Consider the following 20,225-nt stretch of genomic DNA (forward strand, 5'->3'; position numbering starts at 1 on the left):
AACAATTGGATACCACGAAATTGGGGAGAAAAAAAAAAGAAAAAAAAGGATTCATCCCCCTTGGTGTTTTTCCTATTTTGTTGTTTTACAACCTGTAATTTAAATAGATTTTTTTGGTGATTTCATGTAATGGACATACACAAAATAGTCCAAATTGGTGAAGTGAATGAAAAAAATTACTTGCTTAAAAAATAAATAAAAATGTAAAACGGATAACTGGTGGGTGCATTTGTATTCACCCCCTTTGCAATGAAGCCTCTAAATAAGACCTGGATCAACCAACTACCGTCAGAATTCACATAATTAGTTAAATAAAGTCCACCTGTGTGCAATCCACAGAGCTGGACGTTACGGAAGAGTGGCCAGAAAGAAACCATTGCTTCAAGACAAAAATAAGCATAAACTTTTGGTGTTTGCCAAAAGGCATGTGGGAGACTCCCCAAACATTTGGAAGAAGGTACTCTGCACTGATGAGGCTAAAATTGAGCTTTTTGGCCATCAAGGAAAAATACCTCTCATCACCCCAAGAACACTATCCCCACAGGGAAGCATTGTAGCGGCAGCATCATGCGGTGGGGATGTTTTTCATCGGCAGGGACTGGGAATCTGGTCATAATTGAAGGAATGATGGATGACGCTAAACATAGAGAAATTCTTAAGGGAAACTTGTTTCAGTCTTTCAGAGATTTGAGACTGGAGGACAACGACCCTAAGCATACTGCTAAAGCAACACTTGAGTGGTTTAAGGGGAAACATTTAAATGTCTTGGAATGGCCTAGTCAAAGTCCATTCATCAATACAATTTAGAATCTGTGGTATGATTTAGAGATTGCTGTACACCAGCAGAGCAGTTTTGCCTTGAATAATGGATGAAAATCGCAGTGGCTAGATGTGCCAAGCTTATAGATACATACCCCAAGAAACTTGCAGCAGTAATTGCTGCAGAAGGTGACTCTAAAAAGTATTGACTTTGAGGGGGTGAATAGTTATGCATGCTTTGTTTCACAAGAAAAAATATTTTGCATCTTTAAAGTGTTAGGCATGTTGTGTAACTCAAATGATACAAATCCCCCAAAAATCTATTTTAATTCCAGGTTGTAAGGCAACAAAATAGGACAAATGCCAAGGGGGGGGATACTTTTGCAAGCCACTATATCTTCATACTGAGACTGCAGACTGCCTCTGACTTACGCCTTTCAACACATCTGAGGGATTTGGATTAATGGAAAGTAGGAGATGCTTTAAGTTTAAGATGCTAATTCAGATCCACCACGGTGCTTAAGTGGTGCTAAGATGGGATTCTAAGTCTTAGAGATGTGTTGAATGTTTTGTAGGATTGTATAAGTTATGTAAGACACTTACATGTAAATGGTCCACCTACTCATGACAGTAAGTGTTGAATGGAAAGAGATGATACCGTATGTATAGTAACATTAGATTCTGATGGAGTTGACTTGGGTAGGGTTGTGATTCGTAATTCGTGTATGGTTGTGCTGGTCATGTCTATGACGGGAAGCATACAGCGTGTTTTACCAGTTTGCTTTGGGCAGCATCTCATTCCAAAATGTTGTTCCCTTTTTTGCAGCCTCGCTAGATCTGATTAAAATCAGTATAAGCAAAATAGAAGAAAATAGCTAGAGCTACTGCTTACACCAACTCAATTGTCTCAGATCTGCAGGGTGGTTGAACAAGGGCAGAGGGAAAGGAACATTATTACCCTCTCCTTCCCGCACAATAGCGGCCCACTTTCTTTTTCCCAAAGAATCACATTATCACTAAACAATTTGATTAAATTAAAATAACTTTAATTCACTGGCTAATTAACTATTCATTGATTTCAGGAATGCAAGCTTTCAGCATTTTTAGGTGACTATGCATACAAATGTAAATTAGCAATGTATAATTATTTAGTTGCATATTTGATGTGTTTTTGCCTGCCATAATTAATATTGTATTGAGCAAGGACGTGCTTATGTGGAAAAGGTGGTAATAAACAGTTTGTCCTTTTTAATAGATTCACATTGTGTTTCTATACAAACAGAGATAAGTCATAATTAGAATCATTTATTTAGCTTATACTGTATAGTGCTTTTCAGTACAAAGAAATAAAGTGCTTAAAAAACTAAATAAACAAGCACAGCGTTATAAAAACAAATGAACACATGTTAAAATAGAGAGAAATGCATTTAGGGACCTAATACTACTATGAATAACTTTGAACACCCAACATGATTGATTAACCCATTTATGTCTTCTACAGAGACAAATGTACAAGTAATCTCCTATACTTAATTATTGTTTAGCATTTAAAGCACTGTACACTTTTCACGAAGTGGGAAATATAGTGGCAAAGTAACTGACCAGGTTTTTTTTTAGGTTTGTAAGACTAGTTCTGCATCTTGGAGGAAATAGTAATTGAGTCATCTTTGGTTTAGGAGTGTTGTCTTATGTTTTTAGGTTATAATTGGATATGTAAGGTCTGGTGGGACTTGAGTTTGCACTTTTGCTTCGTAAAAAGCATGGTTTATATGTGCTTCCTACATGCTGTTTAAAGGACTTGGACTCATTATATTTAAAGCAGGGGTCTCAAACTACAAGTGGGGCCAAAGGCAAGCAGCTTTAATGTGGACGGTACTTGTCAATCGTCTTTAGATGTTTATATTCTGCCTTCTCAGACTGCTTGAGGAATGAAGCTTATACTAGGCATACACTACACGCTTCTAAAATCTTAACAACTTGGACGTGCGCCAATTTCCTTGTCCCAAATATTACATTCTGTCCCTCCTCAACCCCAGGTTGCTCACATTACACAATGATTCCCTAGTTGATCTTGGCCTGAGTTTCTCGGTTGTCATAGGAAAACAATTCTGACACATAAACAGTGAGCTGGTTTATTAGTGTGCACATTATTATGTGCAGAAACATTTTAAAAAAGAGACAGAGGAGCAGATTATGGACATAATATGAAATTATCTTTTTGGTTTCTAACACGGTAGGATGCAGATGTAATATTGGTGCCCCTGGTGGGTGGAGATTTCACTTAAGAACCAATGGAATGGTCTAAAATGAGCAAACTCCGCTCATCCGGGTCACCAGGCCATGTGAAATGAACTTGCCATTGAAAGGCATTGCGTTCTCTCCACAGCTCCACCAATCTATCTTGGTCTCTATCTATCTCTATCCATGTGTGTGTTGCTGTTGCTTTCTTCTTCGCCATCATTGTTGGTCTCACATGCTGAGTACTCATTGGCTATTGTCAGGAGTCCTTGCCCAATTGCATCGTAGTACTGAACATACTACAAGATGTACGACCAAAATGTCAGACAATTCTCAGACAACCGACAGGGGTCTGGAGAACGGAACAGCCATCATCGGTGTGTCCTTGACACGCTCAAACTTCTTGAGTCCCAACATACTAATCCTAGCCCTAATTCATAGGATTTCACCCCGATCATGGAAATTTGTCTGGGACGGCAAAAACGTGGCGAATTTGTGGCAGAATATTGAGCAGTGTATGCCCGGCATTATGGATTTTTCGGGCTTATTATAGGACATCGGCCCCCTCAGAGTCACTACTGACATACTGTGGAGCTTAACACCCAAAACCTCTGAGATAGGAAGTGGTTGAACCCAGGGCCAACCAGGTTCCCCCGACTCAACCCAATTCAATCCCTTTGGATTGTCAGCAAGCCCCAAAGCACTGGTGTGGATAGCCTTATTGGCGCGATTAACATTGTCGTAGGAAAGAGCAAGCGAGGGAACGAGAGAGGCTTCCCCACTGTGCTTTGGTGTCACTTGGAGGCTCTGTTAGGCACACTGAGATATTGCCTCAGCATTCTGTGTGAGGGTTAAGTATACAAGGTTGCATGGAGACATGGCCGCTGGAGATATCATAGAAGAGGAGAGATGAGAACAGGAAAGCGCTGCGTCTGTCTGCTTTGTGTAACAAATGGATTTGCTGAAGTTTGTGTGTAACTGTGTGTGCACGCATGTGTGCACGCATGTGCATGCTCATGCCTGTGTGTGTGTGTGTGTTTGTGCGTAGGGGCGATGGGTCCAAGGATCCTATCGTTGAGATGAGAACGGAAGAGGAGAGAATAACTAACCACGATGGGAGCCCAGTGCACGAACCCAACGAGACTACACCTCTCACAGAGCCAGAGTAAGGAACCAGAACCACTAGGATTCTAAGGCCCTGTCCACCATAATTCTGTATTTAGATGGTACGAGGTAGACGACAATCCGGATGTCATTGTTTTCAATGACAGCATGACGGTAAATGCCATTGAGGCAGGCGGTGAATGCCGTCAGTTGCGACTGTACAAGGGACTTGCCCCCAGTTCAAATATTTAGACTTTTACCGTAGGGTTGTTTTCTACCGGATGTTGATTTACAGTGATTGTTTACTGAAATCACCATAGCAACGCATACGAGCGTGCTGGCTTTCTTTTGCCATCCCCCTCTTACTTGAGTTCATGTCCGGCTATGCTTACTGGTATGATGTTTTTTGCGTCCCTCGTCTAAATGCAGCATAATGTAACCCCACCCAAACCCAAATATGCAGCCATATTAGTAGAAAAGGGCACTTTAGTTGAAGTTGAGAAGAAGCAAGTTGGTGTTTTAGTGTGTTTTCTAGGTCTTGGCTAATGGTGTTGCCCTTGCACTCACTTAACTGATATAATTTATGGACATGGTTATGGGTTGTAGTAGTGGACTAGACATATAGTGGTGGAAATGTGCTTTAGTATGAAAGAGTATGGTCAATTCAGGCCACAACCGTGTCCTGTCAGTGAAGAGCCTTCTATAGTATATGGTTCAACAGCCAGGGGCCAAAGTCAAGGTTTATTCCATCTTATAACAGGCCTCTTCAACACAAGGGTGTACCTTGCCGATGGGATCGTTGAACGCTACTGGATTTGATAGTTGTAGTGTTGTCTTTAATCGACTGAGCTTGTATGAGTACTAGAAACGGCAGATTTTTAAGGAATATCTACATAGTGGTACAGAGGCCCATTATCAGCAACCATCACTCCTGTCTTCCAATGGCACGTTGTGTTAGCTAATCCAAGTTTATCATTTTAAAAGGCTAATTGATCATTAGAAACCAATTTTTCAATTATGTTAGCACAGCTGAAAACTGTTGTTCTAATTAAAGACGCAATACAACTGGCCTTCATCAGACTAGTTGATTATCTGGAGCATCAGCATTTGTGGGTTCGATTACAGGCTCAAAATGGCAACAATCAAATAACTTTCTTCTGATACTCGTCAGTCTACTCTTGTTCTGAGAATTTCCATTGAGAAATTGCCAAGAAACTGAAGATCTTGTACAATGCTGTGTATCATTCCCTTCACAGAACAGTGCAAGCTGACTAACCAGAATAGAAAGAGGAGTGGGAGGCCCCGGTGCACAACTGAGCAAGAGGACAAGTACATTAGAGTGTCCAGTTTGAGAAACAAACGCCCCGCAAAACACCAGTCTCAACGGCAACAGTGAAGAGGCGACTACGGATGCTGGCCTTCTAGGCAGAGTTGCAAAGAAAAAGCCATATCTCAGACTGGCCAATAAAAATAGAAGATTAAGATGGGCAAAATAACACAGAAACAACAGTTTTCAGCTGACATTATTGCAAAAGGGTTTTCTAATGATCAATTAGCCTTTTAAAATGATAAACTTGGATTACCTAACACAACGTGCCTTTGGAAGACAACAGTGATAGTTGCTGATAATGGGCCTTTGCACGCCTACGTAGATATCCCATTAAATATCAGCCGTTTCCAGCTACAATAGTCATTTACAACATTAACAATATCTACACTGTATTTCTGATCAATTTGATGTTATTTTAATGGACAAAAAAAATAGCTTTTCTTTGAAAAACAAGGGCATTTCTAACTGACCAAAAGCTTTTGAATGGTAGTGTAGGTTCAGTAATTCATTTGAGGGCTGTTGAAACTGTTGACATTATAAACCACCATATTAATATATTGATCAAGTAAATGTATTAATTGGACAGTGATAACTTTGAATGTATTACATGCATTGAGTAGCAGTAAGGTACCGCTACTTATGTTATGGATGCATCATTCTCCATCGTGCTCACTCTATGCTGCCATGGAAACTACCACTCATCCCACCTCTTATAGTTTGCCAATAAGGATGCATGCTCTGTATGTGTGTATGTAAATTATTTAGCTAAATGTCATATCAAAATGTATACATTTCACAGGGTGATAAAGTCCTTTCACATTCCACATTTCTACGTATTGATTGTTTATGAGTGTCTTCTCTGAACTGTTACCGTAATTAACAATGAACTCATGGTCATGAGTGAGACTTGGGTTGAGTGAAATATGTAGTTATAATTAACCCTTTCATCTGACGTCTCTCACTCAGACATGTCTGTCTCCTTTGTCTCTCTCCCACAGGAAGCTACCGCTGAAGGAGGAGAACGGGAAGGAGACGCTCAAGCCCGACATGATCGAGATCAAAGTGCACAGCGACAACAGCATCCACACAAAGCGGGACGACAGTAAAGCATAATACGTGTGTGCCCTTTTGCCCCTCGCTGCAAACGAGAACATTTCGGAGCATCTTGAGATCAAAATACAGAAAAAACACAACACATTAAAAAATATATGTCCATAAGGGCCCAGAGAAAAAGAAAAGTGTGTGTAAATACAAATAAGAGAGAGCAAGCCAGAGAGAAAGAGAGAGGAAGACCCCAACAACAAGCGTTTATATGTGACTAATCAATTATATTGTTTCTATCCAAGATGGCTCCAGTCAAGGACACTTTGTGTTGATCAGTGATTGTAATATTGTTTCTTTTTTTCCTCTGACTTTGGTTTTGTTGTTGTTTTTTACGCCTTTGCCGTTGCTTATCCGTTGCTTTTATTTATTTTCCTTCCCCCTCTTATTCAATCCCCATTTGCGAAAACACCCGCTCCTAAACACATGCATAAACACATGAACACATACACACCAAAGCTCTCTGTCACACGGATAAGTACCGCCACTATCAACTCCCACTCAAGTCTGCTGTGCCTGGTAAAAAGATCTCCAACAGTAGCATTTACAGAGTAAGCTACCCTACCCTCACTGCAGCAGTCTCGTCTGTATTCTATTGCGGCTCCGGTCTAAGATGTGATGTCTGGGCTGTCCTGTCTAATGCTTGTGTACTACGCTACATTCGCCCCTGTATGCCTGACTATGCCCACTCCTCTTTGAGCTTCCGGCTCAGAGAAAGTTGAGCTTGCTCATCGGTTATGCCACCATTTTGTTTTGTTTTTCTTTTAAAGAAGATGAAAAAATTAACTGTAAAGGTACCTTTGCACATTGTAGTGATATTCGTCTTGGTGTGTCTGAATTAGAGCTTCCACTGAAGCGTGTGTCTGCTGTTATAAGTGTGAGAGCTATTTTTGTGTAAATATATTCAGCATATTTGATCAAAATCGTTTGCGTTAACTATGCAGACCGTCTGTCTCCATTATTTTACTAGTGTACCATGTATTTCCATAAGGTGACAGCATGACAGGAAAAAAAATCTCTGATGATAACAGCTATTTGTTAGCCAGTCGGAAAGAATCCCCCAAGATCCATTATGGTTCTAGGTGGTTACATCTGGGAGGACTACATGGTCAGTACACATGGTCTGTGTGGTCAGGAAGTAAGCCAGGAAATTTTAAATATTTTGAACAGAATATGAACATCGTTACACCTGCCACTGTTGACCAATGAGCTGGCTTCATTGTAGGGGATTGTGCAAGGCTGTGTTTTAGCACTGGTTTTGATGTGATGCCATGACCAATAATGTCAAAAACAGAGTACTGCTGTTTTTTGGCAGAAAATTCATCTGTACCGAGCCCTTAGAGTTATAGGTAATGTTTCCTGTGTATATGTTAACCGTCTTCATGGTGTATCCGTAACCAGGCTACAGCGCTTGTTATCTCACACAACAATAAACAACAGAGACCATTTTGTGTTATTTCATGGTTACTCTGCTTTACATTGAATGTTATTTTAATTCATTTTTTGCAGTAAAACAATTTTTTTTTGCCATTTTTTCTCAAAGACAAGAAAAAAAACAATTGATGTTGACATGAAATTGAAATGTGAAAATAATGTGGTTGTCATACAGTTCTGTGAGTAGTTATTGGGAAAAAAGTAGTCTATAAAAAGGAAAAGACGGTCATGCCCGATATTGTTTGTTTCATTAGAAAGTTGTGCCACCATTCTATTGGCTAAAGGCAAAAACCAATGAATGTCGAATTGTTCTGTTCTCAACTGCTAAAGACTAGACTCCAACACACGGGCATAAAGTATTTCAGTCATGCTATTTAGATACATTACATTATAGCTGATTTTAGTTTCATGCCAATATTAATGATCAAAAACCAATAACTTTTTTCAGTTCATTTCCTGTATCCGATGTTGTCATGTAAATAGGTAAAGAAAAAAAAGATATTTTACAAAGCTCGTGTAAATAGACCGGGAAAATATTAGTCTTTTTTCAAAAGTAAAAACAGGCTTTCTTGTGTGAACGCTCTCCAGCTGAAAAAAACACTTATTTTAGTTTTGGTCCGACAGTTCAGTGACGACGTGACAGTGGTCTTTACTATTCATCACTTTACCCTCAAGAAACCACACACACAGTGGGCCCTTAGGCCACTTCACATCATTTCAATGGAGACTGTAATAAAGATAATAGCATGCCTTGGTTTTCCCACGGCCCATTGTCCCCCTGGTCCCTTGCTGCAGTGGCAACAGTGTAAACCATTAAATACATTTTTTATAGGCTTGTTTGCCATTAGCCTAGGGAGCGACGCACATGATCTTTGGAGATTGTTCCTTGCAGAGTCGACATGACGGATACCGACGTGCTGCCCATTAGTTTGTAATTACCCTGTCGTTAATTATACAGTGGTGCTGTGAATGCTGGGGAATGTAGTATTTGCCACTGCTTGAGAGCTAGGTGGACTCTGACAGTTAGCTCTGCTAGGGTAACTAGGGTTTTAGCACAGGCAGCATACAGTATTTGAGCACTGAAATGTGTGTGTGCCTGTACATGTAAGTATAAGTCCATATGTGCTGTGTGCGTGTGCTGTGTGTGTCTTACACTGAATTAAAAAACGGATTATCATGTATATCGCTGTCATCAATTCTCTGGGTGGAGCGCTCTGCATGTGTGTCTGAGAATCCCCTCTACCCCTTTTTGCTCCATTGGTTTTACCCCATAAAACTGACTTTGGTTTCTCCCCCAAAGCACGATGTGTAAACTGTACCTGCAATCTTGGAGTTGCTCTGTAGCCTGTTAAGACAACTGTAAATAGGGAGTACAGTGCCTGATGGCCATGAGGTTTGTACATGTTATTTTATATCTGAATATGAGTCTTTTTCCACATTCCCTCCTCCCAAATCTCTCCCCCTCGGACTCCATCTCTGTCTCCATAGAGAGTACTGGTGTGTTTCTAGCTTCGTGGATTGTGTCCCCCCCCCCTCTTGTCCCCTTCTGGACTGAGTGTGCTTACGCAGGTAGTGGAAACTGTCGACGTGGCCGTAACCTGTGGAACACCCTGTAACAAACCTCCTGTCATTTTATCATCTGTAAATAAACATGTCCTGTTAAAAGATGATGCATGTGGGAGTCGGCCATTCAGGAGGTTTCATCTTGTCTTGTATCTTGGTTTTGGTTTTACTACATTTGGTGACCCACGTGAGGAGAAAAAAATTATAACTGGGGGGTGTCCCAAATGGTATACTGAAGTGCACTATATAGGGAATAGGGTGTCATTTGGGACATAGATATCCTCATACAGGGCACCGGGTGTAGTGGTGCAACACAAAACTTGAATAGGAATTGATTCAATGTCAGACCTGGGTTCAAATACATTTGTATTTAAGCATTTGTATTTTAAATATTTATTTTCTTTGTATTGGAGTATTTTCAAATACATGCCAATATTTTACAAGTGTATTTCCAGATACATTCCATTATTCAACTACTTGTATTTTCAAAGAGAAAATATTCAAATACTCACTTCGAAATGTATGCGAAAGTAATTGAAATACAATAAATAGTACTTTAACTGAGAATATTCCAAAGACACCATTTATCAGCATGCTTTTGCACTTTAAGCAAAGTCAGTAAGTGCATATTTGTAAATAAATCTCAATCGCACCAAGGTTGCTTCCATACCATATCAGTCAGCCTCGGATATTAAACTCGATTCTATTTCAAGAGACAAAGTGCTTTATTAACGATGTTTTACCCTAAAAAAACTTAGAGCTCAGCTCAAAGGGCTCCAAATGGTTCAAAATGAGAGACAACGAGAACTGAAGTGTTTTCTAACTAAGTTGCCCCCTCTTCAAACCTCATTTGAAGTTTATAGATAACATGTACTCGCACTGCTCGCTGCTCTGTTTTCACTATGAGAGGGCACTGTTCACTGATGGTTTGATTTGGCTTTGAGGGCTTCTCTCTGTTATTGCTCGATGTCAACGGACTTTTCACCAAATTGGATGATATTTGGCTGAAACCAGTTCAAAGTAGGGTGAACCAAATATAAAAATGACTAACTGGTACATTGATCAAGTTTGATCAGAAGGTTACTGCTCCCCTCCCCCCGTGTCAAACAATTGGATTCAGGAGGCAGGCATTAACATGGATTTACTTCCGGCTTTATGCAATAAAGACAGAAATGTTATACACCAATAGTAGCCTCTTATCATCTTAAATAATTTAAATATGTACCGTTATCACATGTGCACCTTTACCTTGCTTTGGCCTCGTTTTTAAACCGTAAATCTCAAGCAGAACGTATTACCAAAGATACTGGTAACGTTTCATCTGGGGTTTGACTGTTAGCTAGAAAGCTACTTACCAGCATGCCGGAAAAAAGCACACTGTGTTGTGACTGGATGCCGTAGTTTAAAAATAACCTTACACTATTTCCCGAAGAATGAAGACATCCGAAATCAGTGGCTGCTTTGCATTTTGGGTGGAAAGGCTGCTCAGAAAATTACGATTTGGTCAGGCATGTGCAGTGTATATTTTGAGTGAAATTGCTTTATCAGTTGGAGAGAACATACGATAGGTCTTGCCAGGAAGCTAATCCTGAAGACTGATGCTGTACCATTATTGGCAGTGGATCTTGCAAGCGCTGACCATAATGTAAGTATCAGTGTTTGAGGAGTCTGACATGTTAGCCAACATTAAAGTTAGATAATGCAACTGTGGCTATAGATGCTTTGACTTGTGAACGGTGTATTTTCTGTAATATACAGTGAGGGAAAAAAGTATTTGATCCCCTGCTGATTTTGTACGTTTGCCCACTGACAAAGAAATGATGAGTCTATATTTTTAATGTAGGTTTATTTGAACAGTGAGAGACAGAATAACAACAACAAAAAAATCAGGAAAAACGCATGACAAAAATGTTATAAATTGATTTGCATTTTAATGAGGGAAATAAGTATTTGACCCCTCTGCAAAACATGACTTAGTACTTGGTGGTAAAACCCTTGTTGGCAATCACAGAGGTCAGACGTTTCTTGTAGTTGGGCACCAGGTTTGTACACATCTCAGGATGGATTTTGTCTCACTCCTCTTTGCAGATCTTCTCCAAATCATTAAGGTTTCGGGGCTGGCATTTGGCAACTCGAACCTTCAGCTCCCTCCACAGATTTTCTATGGGATTAAGGTCTGGAGGCTGGCTAGGCCATTCCAGGGCCTTAATGTGCTTCTTCTTGAATCACTCCTTTGTTGCCTTGGCCGTGTGTTATGGGTCATTGTCATGCTGGAATACCCATCCACGACCCATTTTCAATGCCCTGGCTGAGGAAAGGAGGTTCTCACCCAAGATTTGACGGTACATGGCCCCGTCCATCGTCCCTTTGGTGCGATGAAGTTGTCCTGTCCCCCTAGCAGAAAAACACCCCCAAAGCAATGTTTCCACCTCCATGTTTGACAGTGGGAATGGTGTTCTTGGGGTCATAGGCAGCATTCCTCCTCCTCCAAACATGGCGAGTTGTGTTGATGCCAAAGAGCTCCATTTTGGTCTCATCTGACCACAACACTTTCACCCAGTTGTCCTCTGAATCATTCAGATGTTCATTGGCAGACTTCAGACGGGCATGCATGTGTTTTCTTGAGCAGGGGGACCTTGCGGGCGCTGCAGGATTTCAGTCCTTCACGGCGTAGTGTGTTACCAATTGTTTTCTTGGTAACTATGGGCCCAGCTGCCTTGAGATCATTGACAAGATCCTCCCGTGTAGTTCTGGGCTGATTCTGCACCGTTCTCGTGATCATTGCAACTCCATGAGGTGAGATCTTGCATGGAGCCCCAGTCCGAGGGAGATTGACAGTTCTTTTGTGTTTCTTCCATTTGCGAATAATCACACCAACTGTTGTCACCTTCTCACCAAGCTGCTTGGCGCTGGTCTTGTAGCCCATTCCAGCCTTGTGTAGGTCTACAATCTTGTCCCTGACATCCTTGGAGAGCTCTTTGGTCTTGGCCATGGTGGAGAGTTTGGAATCTGATTGATTGATTGCTTCTGTGGACAGGTGTCTTTTATACAGGTAACGAGCTGAGATTAGGAGCACACTCTTAAAGGTAGTGCTCCTAATCTCAGTTTGTTACCTGTATAAAAGACACCTGGGAGCCAGAAATCTTTCTGATTGAGAAGGGGTCAAATACTTATTTCCCTCATTAAAATGCAAATCAATTTATAACATTCTTGACATGCGTTTTTCTGGATTTTTTTGTTGTTATTCTGTCTCTCACTGTTCAAATAAACCTACCATTAAAATTATAGGCTGATCATTTCTTTGTCAGTGGGCAAACGTACAAAATCAGCAGGTGATTAAATACTTTTTTCCCTCACTGTACCTGATAGTCACTATATAATTTTTGTTCTTCTACTTCTTCTTCCATCCCTAAGTCCCTACATTGAGTCTTAGAACTGCCAGAGCACAGATGGCATGAAGGAATGTAGTCCCCAAAAGGAGTTGCGGTGTGTATAGTATTTGTAAATTACCTCTGAAAATCATATTTTGCCATCTCCTTTTGTCCTTCCACTATCACCAAACTGTAATGATAGAGTAGATGTTGAATTTTCTAAAATGTCTGTCTGCACATAACAAAAAGGGAGACAACTTGGAATAACAAAATATATTTATTAACTGAAGTAAACTAAATACAATTAACAATGGTGTGTGTGTAGTTAGTAATCAGTAGTGTGAGTGTTCGCATGCATAAATGTGATAATGAGGGCTGTGAAAAGGTGCCAAAGTAAACAACCGGCCACAAAAATGCCACAACCAAAATCTGTAAGTGTGTCTGCATGGAGAGAGTCTCCCCAATGAATGGGGAAGAGATGTATTTATCCCGGGACACACCCGAGCCCAGGTGTGTCCCATTTAGCTGACGACCCTCCCGGCTCCGCCTGCCGACATCCTATTAAGGAAAACAAGAGCAAAGAGACAGAGTGGGAGGGTCGTCACAGCACAGCTTCCCAGGCAACCACCGCAGATTGAATTCTGTGATATAAAATCAGCTTTCCCAAGGCAAAGAAGGGTGATATGCTGTGAAGCGTGTGAAGACAGACCCAACATACTGTATGTCATAGTTATTAATTCATAGAATGAGTCGATCACTACATCAACATATTGATAGGGTCATAACTGAACAGTAAATTAAAGGAAATCAAATTCACTAACCATTTATCAAACATTTCCCTTTTCAAAAACATTACAGGCTATATTAGGCTTATGGTTCTAATGATTTTTTATGTCAAATGATGTCTCGCCATTATTTTGCACCTTTATTATTCATGAGTGATCATGTTGATCAATATTTAGTCTATGCTGGCATATTGTAAATCAAATCAAACTTTATTTGTCCCATGCGCCGAATACAACAATTGTAGACCTTATCTTGAAATGCTTACTTACAAGCCCTTAACTAACGGTGCTGTTCAAGAAAGAGTTAAGAAAATATTTACCAAATAAACTAACGTTTTTAAAAAGTAACACAATAAAATAACAATAACCAGGCTATATACAGGGGGTACCGGTACCGAGTCAATGTGCGGGGGTACAGGTTTGTCGAGATAATTTGTACATGTAGGTAGGGGTGGAGTGACTATGCATAGATAATAAACAGTGAGTAGCAGCAGTGTACAAAACAAATTGGGGGGAGTCAATGTAAAGTAGTCCGGTGGCCATTTAATTAATTGTTCAGCAGTCTTATGGCTTGGGGGCTGCTGTTAAGGAGCCTTTTGGTCCTAGACTTAGCCGTGCAGTAGCAGAGAAAACAGTGTATGACTTGGGTGGCTGGGGTCTCTGACAGTTTTTTGGGCTTACCTCTGACACTGCCTAGTATATAGGTCCTGGATGGCAGTGAGGTTGGCCACAGTATGTACTGGGCTGTACGCACTACCTTATGTAGCACCTTACGGTCACATGCCGAGCAGTTGCCATACCAGGCGGTGATGCAACCCATCAGGATGCTCTCGATGGTGCAGCTGTAGAACCTTTTGAAGATCTGGGGACCCATGCCAAATCTTGATGTGTTTGAACCATGATAGTTCATTGGTGATGTGGAGACCAAGGAATTTAAAACTCTTGATCCTGTCAAAGTTAATGGGGGCATGTTCGGCCCGCCTCCAGGGAGTACCAGAGGGGACAAAGTACACACCCCTGAGGGCATATGTTGAGGATAAGCGTGACAGATGTGTAGTTGCCTACCCTTACCACCTAGGGGCAGAAAATATTCATATTCATGAAATCACAAGTGAAATATATTCAAACACAGCTTCGCCTTTTATTAATCACCCTGTCATCTCAGATTTTGAAAAGACAGCCAAAGCAAGACAAGCATTTGTGTATGTTTATTGATAGCCTAGCCTGGCATTATGCCTAGCTAGCAGCAGGCAAACTGGTCACGAAAATCAGAAAAGCAATCAAATTAAATCGTTTACCTTTGATGAGCTTCGGATGTTTTCACTCACGAGACTCCCAGTTAGATAGCAAATGTTCATTTTTTCCAGAAAAAGTATTTTTGTGGCCAAAAATAGCTCTGTTAGTTCTTCACGTTTGGCTGAGAAAACGACCGTAAATTACAGTCACGACAATGCCGGAAAATATTCCAAATTAGCTCCATAATATCGACAGAAACATGGCAAACGTTTATATATCCTCAAGGGGTTTTTCAAATATCTATTCGATAATATATCAACCGGGACAGAGCTTTTTTCAGTAAGACACGGGTGGAAAAATGGCTACCTCTGTCTTTTGCGCGAGAAATACACAAAGAGCCATCAGGTGGACACTGATGCAATGTTGTCACACACATTTTTCAAAAATAAAAGCCTGAAACTATGTCTTGTGATACTAGACACACTTCTTGGATATAGGGGGCGCTCTTTTAATTTATTTATTAAAAAACTTTCCCGTTTTAAACAAGATATTTTGTCACAAAAAGATGCTCGACTATGCATATAATTGACAGCTTTGGAAAGAAAACACTCTTGACGTTTCCAAAACTAATGCTACAGGCGAAACCAAGATGAAATTTCATACAGGAAGTGCCCCAGATTTTGAATGCGCTGTGTTCCAATGTCTCCTTATATGGCTGTGTATGGGTCACGAATGAGCTTAGACTTTCTGTCATTTCCCCAAGGTGTCGACAGCATTGTGACGTATTTGTAGATTAAGAGACTACATCTACCAGGTGGCCGCTTGGTGTCCTCCGTTGCAATTATTGCGTAATCTCCAGCTGCATGTATTTCTCGTTTGCTTCGAGGAGAAACACAGCTGCCACAAATGATTTATCATCGAATAGATATGTGAAAAACAACTTGAGGATTGATTCTAAACAACATTTGCCATGTTTCTGTCGATATTATGGAGTTAATTTGGTAAAAAGTTCAGCGTTGTAGAGACTGCATTTTCGGATTTTTTTCTTAGCCAAACGTGATGAACAAAACGGAGCGATTTCTCCTACACAAATAATATTTTTGGAAAAAATGAACATTTGCTATCTAACTGAGAGTCTCCTCATTGAAAACATCCGAAGTTCTTCAAAGGTAAATGATTTTATTTGAATGCTTTTCTTGTTTTTGTGAAAATGTTGCCTGCTGAATGCTAGGCTTAATGCTATGCTAGCTATCAATACTCTTACACAAATGCTTGTGTAGCTATGGTTGAAAAGCATATTTTGAAAATCTGAGATGACAGTGTTGTTAACAAAAGGCTAAGCTTGTGAGTGAATATATTTCTTTCATTTCATTTGCGATTTTCATGAATAGTTAACGTTGCGTTATGGTAATGAGCTTGAGGCTATAATTACGCTCCCGGATATGGGATTGCTCGACGCTAGAGGTTAAGGAAGCCATAGAAAAAGGAATCTTGTTGATATCCCATTCACTGCTCAATTAGGGAAGCATAGTAAGGGACTCTTATTTAGAAACCGCTGCGTTCCTGATTGGATTTTTCTCATTCTTTTGCCTGCAATATCAGTTCTGTTATACTCACAGACAATATCTTTACAGTTTTGGAAACTTTAGAGTGTTTTCTATCCTAAGCTGTCAATTATATGCATATTCTATCTTCTGGTCCTGAAAAATAGCCTGTTTACTTTGGGAACGTTGTTTTTCCAAAAATAAAAAAATGGCCCCTAGATTCAACAGGTTAAGACCAAGTTCTTAGTTAAAATGACGGCCAAACCCGGATGACGCTGGGCCAATTTTGCGCTGCCCTATGGGACTCCCAATCACTGACGGATGTGATACAGCCTGGATTTGAACTGGCCCAACGCTCTAACCACTAGGCTACCTGCCACCCAAATGAGCCAGTATGAGCCAGCATCCCAGTGGGAACGCTTTCTACACCTTGTAGATTGTCGGTAGAGGGTGCAATTCAATGCAATTCAATATTAGGAAGGTGATCCAATACCAATTTGGTATACTCAGTGTACTCTTTGTGTGAGTGAGTGAGTAGGTGAGTGAGTGATAGGTTGATTCCCAAATGACACCCTGTTCCCTACAAAGTGCAGGGCCCTGATAAAGAATAATGGCTATGCCATTGGGAAGCAATGAAAGACAGCAGATGGTCTTGGGGCTGCAGGGAGGTGTGCTCTATGACCATATGTCAATTACTGGGTGTGTTCAGTTGGGCCAACGACAGCGAGGAAGGTCTCTGTGTTCCGAGTGCATCACACGGTACCTATGGCTAGGCTATAAAGGATAAACTAATGTTTTATGCATTTCATAAGTGAACACGATGATATACACAGACTCTCTCTCTTTTCTCTCCACCCACCCCCCCTCTCTCTATCTTTCACACACACACACCCGCTTCCTCTGTCTCATGTCCTCCTCTGCATGAGCAGATGTCTCAGCGAGCTTTCAGCCAGGTACATTTCCCCCTAATCTCACTGTTTCCAGAATCTCCCATGATGCTGACAGCACTTTAATCCGCACAATGAGAGAACTCTGGGAAGTTTGCAAGGGAATAGTTAATGTCACTGTTGCATAGACTTACCACACACACAGTTACAAATACACAACCAAGCATGCACACATAGACACACACTTACACACACAGGTTCACAAACGCACACACACACAACAGTCAGACTTTTTCTGAAGTGTGGAGAGGCCTCCCCAAACTCTACGCCACATGAGCAAATCCTGTAAGCCTGTTGGCAGGTGCTCCCCTCAATCTTCATGCTTTCAGAATCTCCCACAATGCTGCGGGGGTTATCCTGAGGCTCGCATTACCTCTGATAACGGGAGAGGAGGGAGAGAAGGAGGAGGGGGAGGTCAGTGGCCCTGGAAGAACACGTGCAGATAACCACTTCCTAATTATAGAGGGGGAGGTATGTTCCGTTCCTCTGGCTGCATCTTGCTGCTCACGCCTGGCTGCAGGCGTGCCCGGATGCAGCAGTGTAGCACCGGGGAGACCATCTTGACTGCAGCCGAAGCCCTGCCTTTATTTGGGCCCTCAGTGAGACACAAGCACTTTTAATTTTAGAGCATGGTAATCCTACGAGGGAAAATAAAATACAAAGTGACAAACAAAAGCAAATCTGTTTATCTGTCAAAGACATGTTAGTGGAACTTGGATCCAGAGTTCCTATGTTTGTGATTATACAGTATTATTCCCTAACTCTATAAGAAGAGGTGTTAACATTGCACTGTTTGAGTAGACTGTTTTTGATGTCATAACATAATTTGAAGCATGTTGTCATGACGTTGGTCTGTGGGTAAGGTTTATGACCCCCCCCATAAATAGCTTTCTCCCTTCCCTCTCTCTTGACTCTACAGAGGGACTATTGAATAGCCTTTGTTAAACATAGAGAGTCTGGGAACATCACACAAGTGGAGGGAAAGGAACCATATTTCGGTAATAGAACCAGTTGAAAATATGTGTTGGTATGATGTCAGTTCGGTTGTCATCTAAGACATTATGACTGATGACAGGACGACCTAAACTGTATCTGAGAAAGTCTACACATTATAGTTATCAGATGCACATGGAATTGTTGTGCAATTCAAATGTTTAAATATAAAATGATTTGTGAAAAGATTAAATGTAATTTTAGCTTCCAGATGAAAGATTTGGGTTTTCATAAGGTTAGGGCTCTGCTCAATCAGTGGCCCACCCCTGTGAAGAGACATAGGTTTTAAACTATGAAACACACCCTTCTCCCTCCGCTATATAAGCCCTTGATGAAAATGTAACCTCCTGTTCCGAGGACGATAGGACGACGGTCCATACATTGAAAAGGACTAACATGTCAACTACAGAACTAAGCCAACCTCAGCGTGAGCTTTGGTTGCGAATGGTATGAACTTTGAACTCTTATTCACTACAGAAGTGATACCTCCTAGCAGTTGAGTTAGCAGCGGCCGCTGTAAACCTGGGCTAGGAAAGGACGGACAGAGTATCCCATCTACCACACAACGATGACACTACACTTCACCACCAGAAACACTCGTCAAAGGACAAAGGACTCTGTTGGGCAACACGGCCTTCCATCTACTACCACCAACCTATTGAAGCACAGCTCAGAGTAAATATTTATTGCACTTTCCTTTTCCAAATGGGCGGTAATTTAGAATGCATAAGATACTGTATTTATGATAGCATGGCTTCTCCCTTTGTTCCTCAAGTCTTCCCGCTCTTTCACTCAAACCCAACCCCCGTTCTTTGTGTAACCAGCTGTCATATCTGTTCCGTCCGCTTGGGAAGTTTTCCTTTATGACATAATTTGTAATCAATGTATGATTAATTCTGTGTATATGTAATTCTGTGTGATTAGTTAGGTATTTAGTAAATAAATAATTAAACCCAATTTTGTATTGCTGATTCAACTTGTTACCCAGGGTTCGTGAAGTTAACCAAGAATTTACAACTTTCAGATGAGCTTATTGACTGCTATTGATGTAAAATATTACTAGGTCTTTAAGAGTTTATTCGGAAGATAACAGCTCTATAAATATTATTTCGTGGTGCCCCGACTTTCTAGTTAATCACATTTACATGATTAGCTCAATCGTTTGGCCAAACGAAGGGCTATTTCTGCCTTGCGCGTTTCAGACACGTGTAGGCTTGGTCATTATTAATTTCTTGAGCGAGGACAAAGAGCCAGCGAATTGAAATTCAGGAGATATTAGCTTGACCAGCGATAATTATCTCTCTGTCTCTCTCGCGTTTACACGCTAGTAGACCACGGTGCATTTAGTTGTTTGCCGTGAGTTCCGGTTAAAACATTGTCAAATAACGCTGAAAAGGGTTTGAACATAATATGTTATGAGTAAAACCTTTCCCTTACCAATGGAATCCTATATTGTGCATTTTTCATACATAAAGTAGGATTAGCTTGCACGAGATGCTAAGCTAACAAAGGGAAAATAGCCATTTTGTTTTCTTGTGCCACATTGTAATTCCTCCGTCTTGCAAAACGGAAGTCCCGCCCCGGGTACTTCCGTTTGATTTCAACGTGTGCAATCAGTGACGGCTGAAGTGTGTGACTGTACATTCCTTCATGGAATTATTCAGGTCAATTCAGGCTCAAGTCATTACTTACAATATCCAGACGGATATCAATGTCTTATTCAATTGAACTAATAAGTGAAAATGCCAGATTTACATTCTCAAATGGATCTTTGAAATAATATCCAAATGGATGAGTTTTCTAAATAAGACGTTGTAAAC

General features: G+C 40.8%; 1 protein-coding gene across 4 annotated transcripts in view; it reads left to right on the plus strand.

Moving 5' to 3' along the window:
• The window catches only part of LOC109906638 (neural cell adhesion molecule 2), a 400,741-nt gene extending 391,596 nt beyond the window's left edge, over window positions 1-9,145 (plus strand). For 2 of the 4 annotated variants that reach the window (XM_031792278.1, XM_020504449.2), the window contains exons 16-17: window positions 4,046-4,162; window positions 6,430-9,145. In XM_031792278.1, coding sequence (XP_031648138.1) covers window positions 4,046-4,162; window positions 6,430-6,544 — 232 coding nt within the window. In that variant the 3' untranslated portion in view covers window positions 6,545-9,145. The remainder of the gene's footprint in view (window positions 1-4,045; window positions 4,163-6,429) is intronic. The other 2 variants (XM_031792280.1, XM_031792279.1) reach the window with 1 other exon arrangement.
• The last annotated feature ends 11,080 nt before the right edge of the window (window positions 9,146-20,225 follow it).

Source organism: Oncorhynchus kisutch, linkage group LG16, assembly GCF_002021735.2.
Source record: "Oncorhynchus kisutch isolate 150728-3 linkage group LG16, Okis_V2, whole genome shotgun sequence".
NCBI classification, from domain to species: domain Eukaryota; kingdom Metazoa; phylum Chordata; class Actinopteri; order Salmoniformes; family Salmonidae; genus Oncorhynchus; species Oncorhynchus kisutch.